Source organism: Arvicanthis niloticus, chromosome 21 (assembly GCF_011762505.2).
Source record: "Arvicanthis niloticus isolate mArvNil1 chromosome 21, mArvNil1.pat.X, whole genome shotgun sequence".
NCBI classification, from domain to species: Eukaryota; Metazoa; Chordata; class Mammalia; order Rodentia; family Muridae; genus Arvicanthis; species Arvicanthis niloticus.
Window position 1 is genome coordinate 37063353 of NC_047678.1, and position 13426 is coordinate 37076778.

At 40.9% G+C, this 13426-nt stretch overlaps 1 protein-coding gene across 11 annotated transcripts in view; it reads right to left on the reverse strand.

Annotated features, from left to right (window-relative positions):
- Rbms3 (RNA binding motif single stranded interacting protein 3) overlaps positions 1 to 13426 on the reverse strand; it is a 767889-nt gene that overhangs the window by 130320 nt on the left and 624143 nt on the right. For all 11 annotated transcript variants that reach the window (XM_076917936.1, XM_076917932.1, XM_076917931.1 and 8 more), the window contains exon 7: positions 10447 to 10553. In XM_076917936.1, the coding sequence (XP_076774051.1) occupies positions 10447 to 10553 (107 nt within the window). The remainder of the gene's footprint in view (positions 1 to 10446; positions 10554 to 13426) is intronic.

Here is a 13426-nt window from a genome sequence, read left to right on the forward strand (position 1 = left end):
CCACTCAACAAGAGGGAAACCATGCATGGTGATGGAAACCTAGCCAACTACCCAGGGCTGATGAAGTCATGGATCTTGGAGGAGAATTTAAAACCTCCACTTGACTAAACCAGCATGATCTCTAACTACATTCTGAGTCTTTCCTTATACCTACAGATGAGTGCAGCCTTCATCACCATCAAGGAAACCTCTCTCTGCAACAGACAGAGACCATCATAGAAAACCACAACCAGTCAATATACAGAGTTGTGGAGCCCAGTGCCAACAGCTATATCTACAAAGCAACTCATGTACTTATTATGGCTCAGGGGTCATTGAGGACATGGGGGTGGGAAGAGCCAGAGGATCGAGAAATTTACTGTGAGGTTGTGTCTTCTAGTAATGTTAGACTCTTCTGACACCACCGTATTGGTTTTCCTTCATAATCAAATCTTATTTTTTTCACTAAGCATCTGAGTACTTGCTTCAATTGCTTCTTATATAGTTCTCATGTCTCCTATTTGTGACTGTGATGAAAATGTGATTTTTATTTTTGGGAGTAACGCCAGATAGGATGGTTACCAAGGTATTTGCTGATTCTACCAGCACCCATAAAGTCTTACCAACATGACTGCCTAAACAGGAGCTAAACAAGAATAGCAGACATGCTAAGGCCAACAGGAGTGGGGGTTGGGGCAGCTGGGTTAAACCCTATACAAATAACACGGGCCACTCAGGAATGCTCAGATGGAGAGAAATAGTCTTCCCCAGGGAAGAGCACACCACTTGGTTATCTAACACCAAATGGTCAGACCTAAAAGCACACCCAAGTAGCATTATGCAGACTGAGTGGGTTATAGTTACCAATGCATATGTATATGGATAAACATCTATTCATGTAGTAACAATTAATGAAAGAGAGGCCATCAATTTGAAAGATAGCAGGAAAGGTAACATGGGAGACTTTGGAAGCAGGAAAGGGAAGGGGAAATATGATATAATTATAATCTCAAAAGTGAAAGGGGAAAAAAAAGCACCCTAACAGCAAGTTTTACTGAAAAACATATTCTTTAAGTGGAAATTAAGTTTAGGAATTCCAAACTTTAATATTACTACATTGCATCTCCCCTCAAAACTTAATTTGATTTTCTATTCAATATAATATGATTATTGCTGGAGTCTGAGAGTTGACTGCTAACAATATTAATTCCATCACCTCACCTTTGTATTCCAACAGTGAAGATCATCTTTCTAAATATTTCCATAACAAGAAAGTATCTTCAGAGCATCAACTAGAGGAAGAATATTTGTCTTGCTTTTCTGATTGCTTCTCAATTGACTCTGTCAGAGAATTATGAACATGACAAAGGACAAGAAACACCCACTGTATTGGTTTTCCTTCATAATCAAATCCTGGTTTTTTTTTTCACTAAGCATCTGAGTACTTGCTTCAATTGCTTTTTATATAGTTCTCATGTCTCTTATTTGTGACTGTGACCAAAATGTGATTTTTATTTTGGGGAGTGAAGCCCGATAGGATGTTACCAAGGTGTTTGCTGATTCCATTAGCACCAAGCTTGGGATATCCTAGAAGAGATTAGTGTTCTGAGGTAGCAAGAAATAATATTAATAATAATGGATACTGTCTAGAGTATTTAAAGACAAAATTAAGTGTAAATATCTAGTGAGAGGGTATGATATTCTTTAATTTTAAACTAAGACTTATTTATATTCAATTTTTTTTTTACGCAAACCCAAAAGCCACACACAACAAAACATAAAGGAATTTCAAAATCTGAGTAGCTCTCACAGCATAGTGGAAAGATATCTAATGTCTTATTTGATCCAATAATGTCTATATTATTATTGAATTTAGGCTGCAAATTTATGTATTTCATAAGTCTGTCTGTCTGTCTGTCTGTCTCTGTCTCTCTCTCTCTCTCTCTCTCTCTCTCTCTCTCTCTCTCTGTGATGTGTGTGTGTGTGTGTGTGTGTGTGTGTGTGTGTGTATGTGTGCCTATGTGAGGTGGTGGTGGTAATTACTATTTTAGTGAATAACTATCAATGTATAACTATCATCACTGAAGTAATAGGGTGCCATTGGTTATGTTTTGATTTTGTCATCTTGTTTTTTTACTTTTTAGCCAGCCATGCTTGCTACTTGGAATAGAGTCCAGTTTCTAATTTGGCCTCAGTAGTCACTAGAAGTGAATTCTTTGGGAACAGAGGAATAAACAGTAGATGGTGCCTGCATGCACCTGACATCTTTTAGAACTAGTCTGAAACATTCCTGGTTCTAGACCATCTGGAGGCACACTGTCATAGTTAAGATGAGCAGAGTCCTCTTTGCACTGAGCCATGCGAATATGGTCTCCACTCTGGACAATGCAATATCCCAGGGATGGTGACATTCACCACACAGATAAAGGGAGTTCACCCTTTACCTGACAATGACATAAAAAAAGTTTTGGCACAAATATATCATAAACATTGGCCAATCAGAACATAAACAATAGAGGTCCATCCTGGAAGATTCTTATTATGACTGTCATTACCCAGTTCTCTCCTGACTGGGGGGAGGTTATAGAGGCAGCTCTAGGATTGACCGGGAAGTGATTTCCCCATTAGATAAGCAGCCATACTATTTATCAAGAAACATATTTCATTTCAATGTCTTTTTTTTGTTTGTTTGTTTTTCAAGACAGGGTTTCTCTGTGTAGCCCTGGCTGTCCTAGAACTCACTCTGTATACCAGGCTGGCCTCGAACTCAGAAATCTACCTGCCTCTGCCTCCCAAGTGCTGGGTTTGATTAAAGGCATGTGCCACCACTGCCCAGCCATCATTTTAATGTCTTAAGGGTATCCATAATCCTTCTAGACTATAGGAATGTTGAATGTCAGCCCAGGGCTAGTTGTAAGCTTCTCTAAGCTGGCAATTCCTTTGAGTTTTCTAGATCCTTCTAGGACTTCATAATGTCCTTTAGATGAACCAGATTTTCTCCATATATTTAAGACAACCTTGTGAGAGTAGAGTATCAGGTTGCACTTTGAAGCAGGCTTACAAATCTAGCCATCTTCTACTGAACTAGGTATTAACAAGGTTTGTGAAGGATAATATTTCCGAATTGTGCAGGTAGGGAGCTGGAGATGATCTTGGAGGACTTAGGGGAGGTGAAAACATGATTGGAATATAATGTATGGAAAACATTTAAATAAAAAAATAAAAAATTAATAATAAAAATAAAGAACTCAAGATCAGTGGCCACTTAGCACTCCAGGCATCTCTTGCAAGATTAGATAATAACTTAAAATGCCCCTCATCCCATGATTTCCATTTATGTCAAGTCATGGCCACAAGCATGCATCTACATTCGAAAATTTTGCTTATTCATGTCTATTTCTGTGTGCAAAGTTCCCAGCCTTACAGCTTAATAAATAAATGCATTTCACCAAAGCATGCTAATTAACTATCAAAATGTTGCCCTAAAGAAAAAAGCTTTAAATAATGAAGTTTTAATTAGCCTATCAATTTCCATGTTTTGCTTAACTCTAAAATGCTTGCAACATCGAGTGGAAATTCTTTTCACTTTATCAGTTTTTCTTAATTTTCAAGAGCGGGGAGAAGTAACCATTTCCTTCTCTGTTGTTACTGGGCACTTAGATCATTACCAGACCCTTACTTTTCCCACATTTCAAAAGAATTTGGGAAACAGAAATCAGTACAGAAAAGTAAGCTCATTTCAAGAGTGTCCAAACCATGGTTAGAATGTGTCTAATTTTCACCCCACTGTGCCTGTAGTCTTCTTTAAAATTTATAGAAAACCATGACACCAAGACCAGAAGATATGTATATTTAGTTGTAGGTTAATCTTTTCCTGTATTTTAACTCAACCAGACTCGGGTTATTTACAGTTCCTAGCCTCTATTATAAATACAGGTTTTTAAGATTTTGTTGTTATTGTTATTCATTTCCTTTTTCCAAATTCATTGCTTAGGAAAATGAAGTGTGTATCCTATCTCTGTGGTGTGTGTGTGTGTTGAATGGATGTATGTGATTTCATGTGTGTGAATGCATATGTGTGCATGTGGATGTCAGAGAGGGAATTCAGGGTGAGTTCCTTGATTACTCTCTTCTCTTCTTCACTGAGGCAGAATTTCATGCTAAGCCTGGAACTTGATGTTTCAACCATTCTGGCTAAATTAGATCCACCTTCTCTCCCTCCTTCTCCAGCTCTGCAGTTACAGGCAGCCACCACAGCCTCTATACCCAGTTCTAGGGTTCTGAATTCTGGTCCTGATGTTGACACATGGCAAGTATTTTATCCACTGAGCCATCTTTCTAGCCATAGGTATTTCATAGTAGTACCTTTTAGTAAGTAGAGGTTTTCAAGTAAGAAATGTCAGAGAAAGGAGGCATGGAGAGGGCACACAATGTACAACATATATTTGTATGAAAATGTCCATATGTGATACAGCACTCTGCACAATGAATATACATAATACATTTTTTTCAAATCCACAATTATGAAAGAGAAAGGTGTCTAGGGGTTTGTGGGATGCTGGATTTAAGCTCTTCAGAACTCTGGGTCCAGAACAGTTTCCCCAGTGCCTGCCTCACCCCCACAGGTCTACTCCCTTATGGATACAGAATGGGTGCCTTTGGTTGCTGCCCTTAGAGTTCAAACTTGGCTCCCTACATTAATCTTTCAAATTCAGGGTGGCCGGGCAATGGTGGAGCACACCTTTAATCCCAGTGGATTTCTGAGTTCGAGGCCAGCCTGGTCTACAGAGTGAGTTCCAGGACAGCCAGGGCTACACAGAGAAACCCTGTCTCAAAAAACCAAAGACAAAAAGTTTAGGGCGATGTAGTCTGACAGCCTACTAGAGGAGGAGCCCCTGGGAGAGAACTGTGCTCGGACTCCTTTCTCCCCTTAGGATGCTCCCTTCCCTGCCCAGACACCGTTATGAGATCACAATACAGACCTCCTCCTCTGATTTTGTCTGTTCCTTAATCCCAGGGGATTTGGAGAAATACTCTGGGCTTGATATGAAGAATCTGGAACTATGCTTCCATCACAGTAAAATATAGACGAGTGGAAGCCAATGTTAGAGGGTGTCCAGTTCAGACCAGATAACCATGAGCAAGAACCCTTTCCCTATCTTCTCTTGTCTTCTGGAGGGTGGCCACAACTGACTACAGTGTTGCTAGATTTGAGGCAGAATGTCGTTCAAGCTCATAATTCTCCTTGCATGTTTCTAAAGTACTACAATTACAGGTGGATACCATTCTGAAGTAGCCCCCATCTCAACAGTGACAGAAAGTTACACACACACACACACACACACACACACACACACACACACACACACTTAAAAATATGTAATCCAGCTTTAATGTAATGGTCAATGAAGGTGAAACCAGTTTTAACGCTTAATTGCTATGGCAACTGGACAGGATCTAGAATCACCTGGTAGACCAACTCTGGGTGTAACTGTAAAGGAATATCTGGATTGTTCCAGTTGAGGTGGGCAGACCTACTGTAAGAGTGAGCTTACCACAGCATTCATCTCTCATCTCTGCCTCTAGACTGAAGACTCAGTGTGAGCAGCTGCCGCATGCTCCTCCTGCCATGCCTTCCCCGCCATGATGGACTGTATTCTCGAAATGCGACCAGACTGAACCCTACCACTCTTAAGTCACCTTTTAAAGCATCTCTGCCAGAAACATGAGAATGAACAGACACATCACCCATCAGACAAGGCTTTGAAGAGAGTTACATCTCTTAGTCCTGTGGTTGAACAGAGGAAGAATATAGCCTAGATTCTTCCCTGATGTCTCAACCCAGAATCTTCACTTTGATTGCTTTTTATACAGGTAGTCAGGGTGGTCACAGACCTGAAGCAGAGAATGCAGGTAATATCACAGGCGACTAACAGGAGTACATTAAACTTACTTTGAGAATGTTACTGGTTTTGAAAATAATCAATCTGGAAATATTAAATATGAAAAAACCACAATGTCTCCAAGTTAGTCTGTATGATATTAGAATTTACAGGTGTATAAGTTTCTTAAATTTCATTTTATGGACCTTATTTGTGAACTGTGCTTTAGTAAACATAATGCAAGAAAGACTCGAAATAGAATTATAGAATGTTGGACCACTATTATTTTCATGTGTGTGGTGTGCATGTATGTGTGTGAAGTGTGAGTGTGTTTTCTCATGTGTGTGCTGTGAGTATATATGTGTGTTTTCATGTGTGTATGGTGTCTGTATGTGGTGTGTATGTGTGTGTTTTTTTCATGTGTTTATGGCTTGTGTATATGTGTGTTTTTCATATGTGTGGTGTGTGTATGTGTGTATTTTTATTTTCATGTGTGTGTGTTTTCTCATGCATGTGAGGTATATATATATGTGTGTGTGTGTTTTCATGTGTGTGAGGTATATGTATTTGTATATTGTCTCATGCATGTGTGGTGTGTGTATGTGTGTGTTTTGTTATGTGTGTGTGGTGTGTAATGTGTGTATGCGTTTCTATTTTTATGGATATGTGGTGTGCATGCGGGTGTGTTTTTCTATGAGTGCATTGTGTGCATATGTCTGTTTGTACCTCTGTACATCTATGTCATGAATAACCACATGGAGTTTTGAAGCTGACATCGGAAATCAACCCCAATTGCTCTTCTACCATATTCCTTGAGATATGGTGACTCAGAAATGCTCAGAGCTCATGAGATATCTACTCTCCTCAGCCAGTTTTTTTCAGGGAATCCCTAACTCCCTAACTACATCTTCTTGGTAGAGTTACAGGTGGCTCACCATGCCACTTGTTATTTTTATGGGTCTGAGCATCTGAACTCCGGGCCCCACACTAGGATGGCAAGGAGGTCATTGCTGAGCCATCTCCCTAGGCCTGTCCACTGTTCTGAGTGTGTGTAGTTTTCATGAAAACAATCAATGAATAGATCTTAAAGCTCAAACACTGAGATCACAATCTAGGGGACATCAAGTCATAAGCTTGACCCAGCAGTGTTCTGGCACTGTAGTAACTTTGTGTACTGTCGCCAGACTCCTACTTCTGTGTAAAGTAGCATGTGACAGCTCTGTTGATTTTACACTTGTCCACTTAATTTCTCATGAACTGAAGTTTCCACTGAGGGAGGAGCCCATACTTGATTAGGAAGAGAATAAATGTGCCAGGCTGAAGATCAGGTTCTTTTGGGCTTTATTAACACCACCACCACCCTGACCCAGCAGGTAAAATTTTTCTGGATAGAGCCTCTAGATCCCCCAACACAGAGCCTAAGGGTGCCATCAGAGAGCATCTGGGACCCATAGCAAAGATTCCTGCTTTGTCACAGTTCACCTAGCTCATGTCCCAACAATGTATTTTTTAAAGTACCTTGATTTTTACCTTGGATTGTTCTGCTACTGAAGCCCCGTGGTTGTTGCTTTGAGGCTGGCACATGAAGGAATCAGTATCTGAGTTGCCTAGTCACAGTCCCTTAGAGTTGTCTCCAAATTAGCAATCTCTATTTCCCTCCATGGTGAGAACCGGTTTTGTTTGCTTGTGTTTTGTGGTTTTTAACATTGATATCAAAGCATGTGATCTTCCTATAATTGCCACTTCATGGCCTGAAGAAAGTATTACAACTTCCACATGACGAAACTTGTCATTAGAGCCAAGTTTCCTCATGAACTCAGAGCTAGGGGTTTTTGTATGTGGTACAAAGATATCTGTAATTAACAAGCATTTTACCTAATCAAATTTTAAGGTCAAATGAGTCTTTTTAGACTATGAATGTTTTGTATGGGACAAATGTATGGATGCGGTGGCTGTAAGACTCTCTGCTGATTCACTAAGCTCAATCCCCAAGACACAGGTCGCCTCCCCCCATGCCCTCATTAAAACACATACAATCTCACAGAAAATATGAACACTCTTGCATTTTTTCCATTGGTTTCTGATACTCAATGATTATTCTGGTTTTATTTGATGTACTTCTTACTGTAATGATATACATTATACAGTGCTTGACTACAGCTATGCAATTCAAGAGGGGTTTTCAGACACTTATAGAAACACTCAAAACAGACCCAGAAAAGAGAAAATGGCTAAAGCATTTTCTGAAAATATCCCAGCTTCCTTTCTTTCTTAAAACAGCTCTCTTGGTGTTCGGACAATATGATGGTACATAGTTATGATGCCGCTTAAATAACAAATGGACAAAGCAGATGCTTGGGACGGAAATATTTAAACTCCCCTATTGAAATTATGGCTTTGGCACAAAATACCATTTTTATTTAATCATTCAAACAACTCTATCACATTTCCTCAAAAATGAAGAAAAGAAAAACTACAAAAGCCTAGGTACCTTTTCCTTGTTATTTTACAAAAAGTAAATAACCAAGAGCACTAATTCCCAAGGCCCATGAGGTGTAGAGCGACTCAACTGACAGTTTATATTATGAGGACAAATGTATGGCTAATGGGAAATGCTTTTTTGTTTTTGTCTTTTGATTTTTTTTTTTTTTTTTTATGAACAGCAGGACTTTGTACCAGCTTTTCTTCCTCCTCTCTGGCTAATAGAAAAAAATATATTTTAAACTGATCTCTCTCTCTCTCTCTCTCTCTCTCTCTCTCTCTCTCTCTCTCTCTCTTAAATATCACAGCAACACTCATGGGCATGAGCATAGATGTTCATGCATGTTTCTATGTACCAGTCTGATGGTTAGTGTTATCAACTTGATGCGATCTACAATCACTTTGAGGAAGAAACCTCGGGGCCTATTTGTGAGGATTATCTTGATTATATTAACTGAGGTGGACAGATAAGCCCAAGGTGGGCACTATCATTCCCTAGGCAGAAGATCCTGGACTGCAAAAAAAAAAAAAAAAAAAAAAAAAAAAAAAAAATGGAACTGAGCACTGACGCACATCCATAAGTCTTGTCTTCCTAACTGTGAATGTCATGTGACCAGCAGGTTACATGACTTCCCCACCATGATGGACTCTGAGCCCAAATAAACTCTTTCTCCATTAAGTTGCCAGGATTCTTTTCTTTTTCTTTCTTTCCTTTTTCCTTTTTCCTTTTTTTTTTTTTAACACAACAACAAAAAAGAAACTAAGAGAACTACCATGATATGGTAAAACCAACTTAAATTCTTGCCCTTTTCAGAATACAAACACTGGATTCTCAAAAAAAAAAAAAAATCGCTGAAAGTGTTTCCTTAAATAATTGTACCTGCATGCCATAACCACTATGTAATTGTTGATCAATTATTTGTGGCGAGTGCTAGAGCACACAGATCCCCTTTTCCCAGGAACTGTACCACTTGCTCCCCAATCCCACTCCCTGAAGCTGACAAACCCTGCTGTGAAGGTGAAGGCACACACAATTACACAGGTATAAGCAAGCTGACCTCCCCCACAGCACTCCCTGCAAATGCCAGAGAAGTTTGTCTTCTTCCCTTAGTGCCTGCCTTCTGCCCCATCTTGTCATGCAGGCTGAGCCACATTACACAACCTAGAGTGTAGAACTTCCCACCAGCCTTGAGAATCTATCAAAGCCATATCTTCCCTTTGCTCCCTGATGGCTCTGCAACTCCTTCAGGTCCCTCCCTCTACTCTAACCATGATGGGAATGGGGGTAACTAGTCAGAAAGCCCTCCTGATAAAAATTTATTTTAAAGGAAAAATGTTAACCTGCCATTTGAATTCCTTTCAGATTTCTGTAAAGACACTTGGAAGGCTCCCCCCACCCCCCAAGATGACCTTGAACATCCGATTCCCCTGCCTCTGACTTCAAATTACTGGGGTTGTCACCGTGCTAAGGCTTTGGATGTTGGTTTGTTTTATGGGATGCTGGGAATCAAAGCCACATGTCTAGCACATAAGGGTAGTGCTCTACCGCCCGAGCGCCAGCTCCAACTCCAGCTCCAGCTCCCTCGATGCCGATATTTAAGTTCTTCATTCTTCTCTACAGAATGCCATTCTTTACTCATGAAAGCATTAAAGCCTGTCGGACTCTGGACATTTGGTTTCCCCTGAGATCTAAGTGTGTATGGGGGTTGGAGGCATATCAGTATGATGTATACCCATGTGTGTGCAGGGTTCTTTAAGTGTCTTTGAGGAGGACATTAGGTGTCTATCCCTCCATCTCATCCTTTGAACAGGGTCCCTCAGGACCCCAGATCCAAGTTATCAGCCAGCAATCCCTAGATCCAAATGCCCCCAAATCTGAGTGTGGGAATTACAGACTTATATAACTATAACCACTATTTTACATAAGTTCTGGGGATTTAAACTCAGGTCCCCATGCTTACACAGCAAGTTCTATTAACCACTGAATCATCTCCCTATCCGGGGATTTCATTTTTTTTTTTTTTAACATTGCTCCAAATGTCTGCTTTGCCACCTTCCCTAGGAAGGGCTGCCGCCCAGTTCCTGAGCGGCTCTCAGAACTCACCTCTCCTTCTCTGGGCCATGGCCTCCCATTCTGGGTGTGCTTGCTCTGACTCTGTCTCTTCTTCTGTCCTCCATCAGCGAATTTGCACAGCAAAGGTTCACTGGGGGCTGGAAAGATAAGAAAGTAAAAGCGTATTAGCAAATGCCCATGCAAACATGTAATTATTTCAATGGGTTCACAGAGGGTCTTGGTTATGACCACATCCTGAAGTAATGTTTTCGTTCTGGCCCTCTTTCCTCTGAGCTTCACTGACTGGTGTTCTCACTCTTGCTGGGCCTCAGGAAAGCACAGTGGGCCTTGAGAGATTGTAAGACACACTCTTGCAAAACTGGTTGAAATAGAACATTCACTTGTCTCCAAGACATGAGTCTCCTGGTGCAGTGAGAAATACATTCATCTCTGCACTTGCAGTGGCTATTTCTCTCTCAAGGCAGCTAGCTGTATCTTCACCATGCAAACTACAGAAATCAATTTCAAAATTTTTTAGCGATCAGAGCAGCAGGTTTGGGAAGGAGTCGAACACAAAAGTTACACCTCAGAAATTTGCTTTATTTGGAGAGAGTACTTTGCAACCAAGGCTTAGGATTTGAGCTTTTGAGGTATGAGAACTCTCAGACCAGAGGCAGCAGACAGGGGCTTAAGTGTTAGAGAGAGGGCAGCCAGAGGAAACATGACAGCAGACCCTGAAGGGAAAAGAGAGCCTTGAGAGAGAAATCCTCCCAAAAATCCTTCCTTTGAAAGTTTCCAGGAACTGGTGGGATGTTTTATACCACTTGAGTTAATTTGGCATAGACTATGTGCCAAGGAGCCACGTACTGAGTAGGGCCATAAAACTTTTTTATATACCATCTAGTCTGAGAGGTTTCAAGGCCACAGCACAGCTCAGCCTCTGTCCCATGCAGGGGCTGGAGTGTATGGGGCTTGACTTCTCTAGCCTCCAGGTCAAGATGCTTGAGTGAGCAGCATCTCCAGGTGGTAAAAGAGAAAAGAGCTGCTGGGATGTGAGTATTTTATAGATACCAGTCAGGTTAGCTTCATTTTCTCAGTAATTCTCTATAACTGAATCAATGCTAGAAGTGGATCCTTCACCCAAGCTTCCTGTCTCTAGTTTCCCAGTAAAAGCTAGTGAGAAGCCAGGGAGACCAACTGTCAGGATAGCAAGGGAACAATCGAATGAACTATCACCAAGCATGTCAGGGAAGCTCCTGGGAAGGGGTATGTGGGCTTTGTCTCTTCTCTCCTCCTACCTCTAAACTGGTAAGGACTCATTCCATAAAAGAGTCCTCCTCAAGTCCTCCTCAGCTTGGAGAACTGATATGGAGAAAACACTGTGTTTGTCTGAAATGAAAACTCATAAATTGCCCCAAGGAACTCAAGAGCCAGGTCCTAATCCAGTAAGAGGAGGAGGAGAAAGAAGAAGAGGAGGAAAAGAGGAAGAAGAGAAGAATAAGGAGGAAGAGAAGAGGAGGAGGAAGAGGAGGAGAAAGAGGAGAAGAGGAGGAGGAAGAGGGTGAAGAGGAAGAGGAGGAAGAGAAAGATAAGGAGGAAGAGAAGAGGAGGAGGAAGAGAAGAGGAGGAGGGAGAGGAGGATAAGGAGGAAGAGAAAGACAAGGAGGAAGAGAAGAGGAGAAGGAAGAGGAAGAGGAGGGAGAGGAAGAGGAGGAGGAGGAAGAGAAGAGGAAGAGGAGGAAGAGGAAAGAATACAAGCAAGCCAGCATCTACAAATAGGCTGTCTATAAATACATATTTGAAAATGAGGAAGAGGAGGAGGAAGTACTTTGAAGACCAAAACCCTGACTGGAAAAGCGACTTCCTGCCCTGTCTCCCTGTACCCCTCTCCCTCCCATAGAAACAACACTAAACCATGGGAAGTAGAAATTTGAGATAAAAAAAATCCTCTATTTTTTTAGTGGTGACCCTGATTAAGCCTGTTTTGCTTCCATTAATTTCAGCCTCCAAGCTATTTGGCAGATGGGATAGTATAGTGAATCTTAGTTTCCAGTAACAGAGGTTCTTTATGCCTTTATCTTTTAAATTACCATGTCTGTCTGTGTCTTGCACATCTTTAGCAAATACTTCTTCTTGAAGAATGTGGTCAAAATTAAAGTCTATTAGAATATCTCTTCCAACACTGGTGCTGCAAAGTGTCTTTCTCAAAACCTGACAAAGCAACACTACTTGTGGATAACTGGTGACTGCCTCTGTGTCTCCACATGTCTGAAGAGAAAGTCACATTAGCCAGCAAATTTGATGAACACATTAAGAAGCCTGAGAAGGTTAATTGGTGTGTGTGTGTGTGTGTGTGTGTATGTGTGTGTCCCCGCATTGGAATAACCCAAATATTATTTTGTAAGTTCATAATTAGCCAAAATAAATGACTTCCTCTCCCTGCCATCTGAGAACACGGACTCAGCTAAATATTAATTGTATCCCTGGGCATTTTTCAAGTTTGAAGACAATTTTAATTGTCTCAAAAATCAATAGTGGGGAAAGAATACAAGCAAGCCAGCAAATAGGTTGTCTATAAATACATATTTGAAAATGACTTGGCTAAAAAGGACAAGTGATATTCTGACCAAATCCCCAAGTATACTCTTAGTTAGCTGCAGATAGCTCTTTTCCAGAAGGAAAAAAACAGGACATGGCTCACCACTGGTGAAGAGAAATGGAAACTAAGACGGGGCTCTTCTCCTACAAAGAGCACACAGCATCCTAAGGTAATTCTGCTTCTTTCCAATGGCACAGTCCACAGTTATAGTTATTAGGGATAAGGTGTGGTTCAAGAGCATTGAATGCACGGTATAAAGATGTAGTTCAGCTGGCCGATTTCTTGTGTGTTGTATCCACAAAGCACTAACTTCACTCTCTAGCACTGCATAAACTGGGCAGGGTGCTTGTAGTCCTGGCGCCTGCAGGTTGGAAAAACCTTAGAAGCAATCAACCCACGTTGTATATTGCGATGCTCTGAAAACCTGATGAA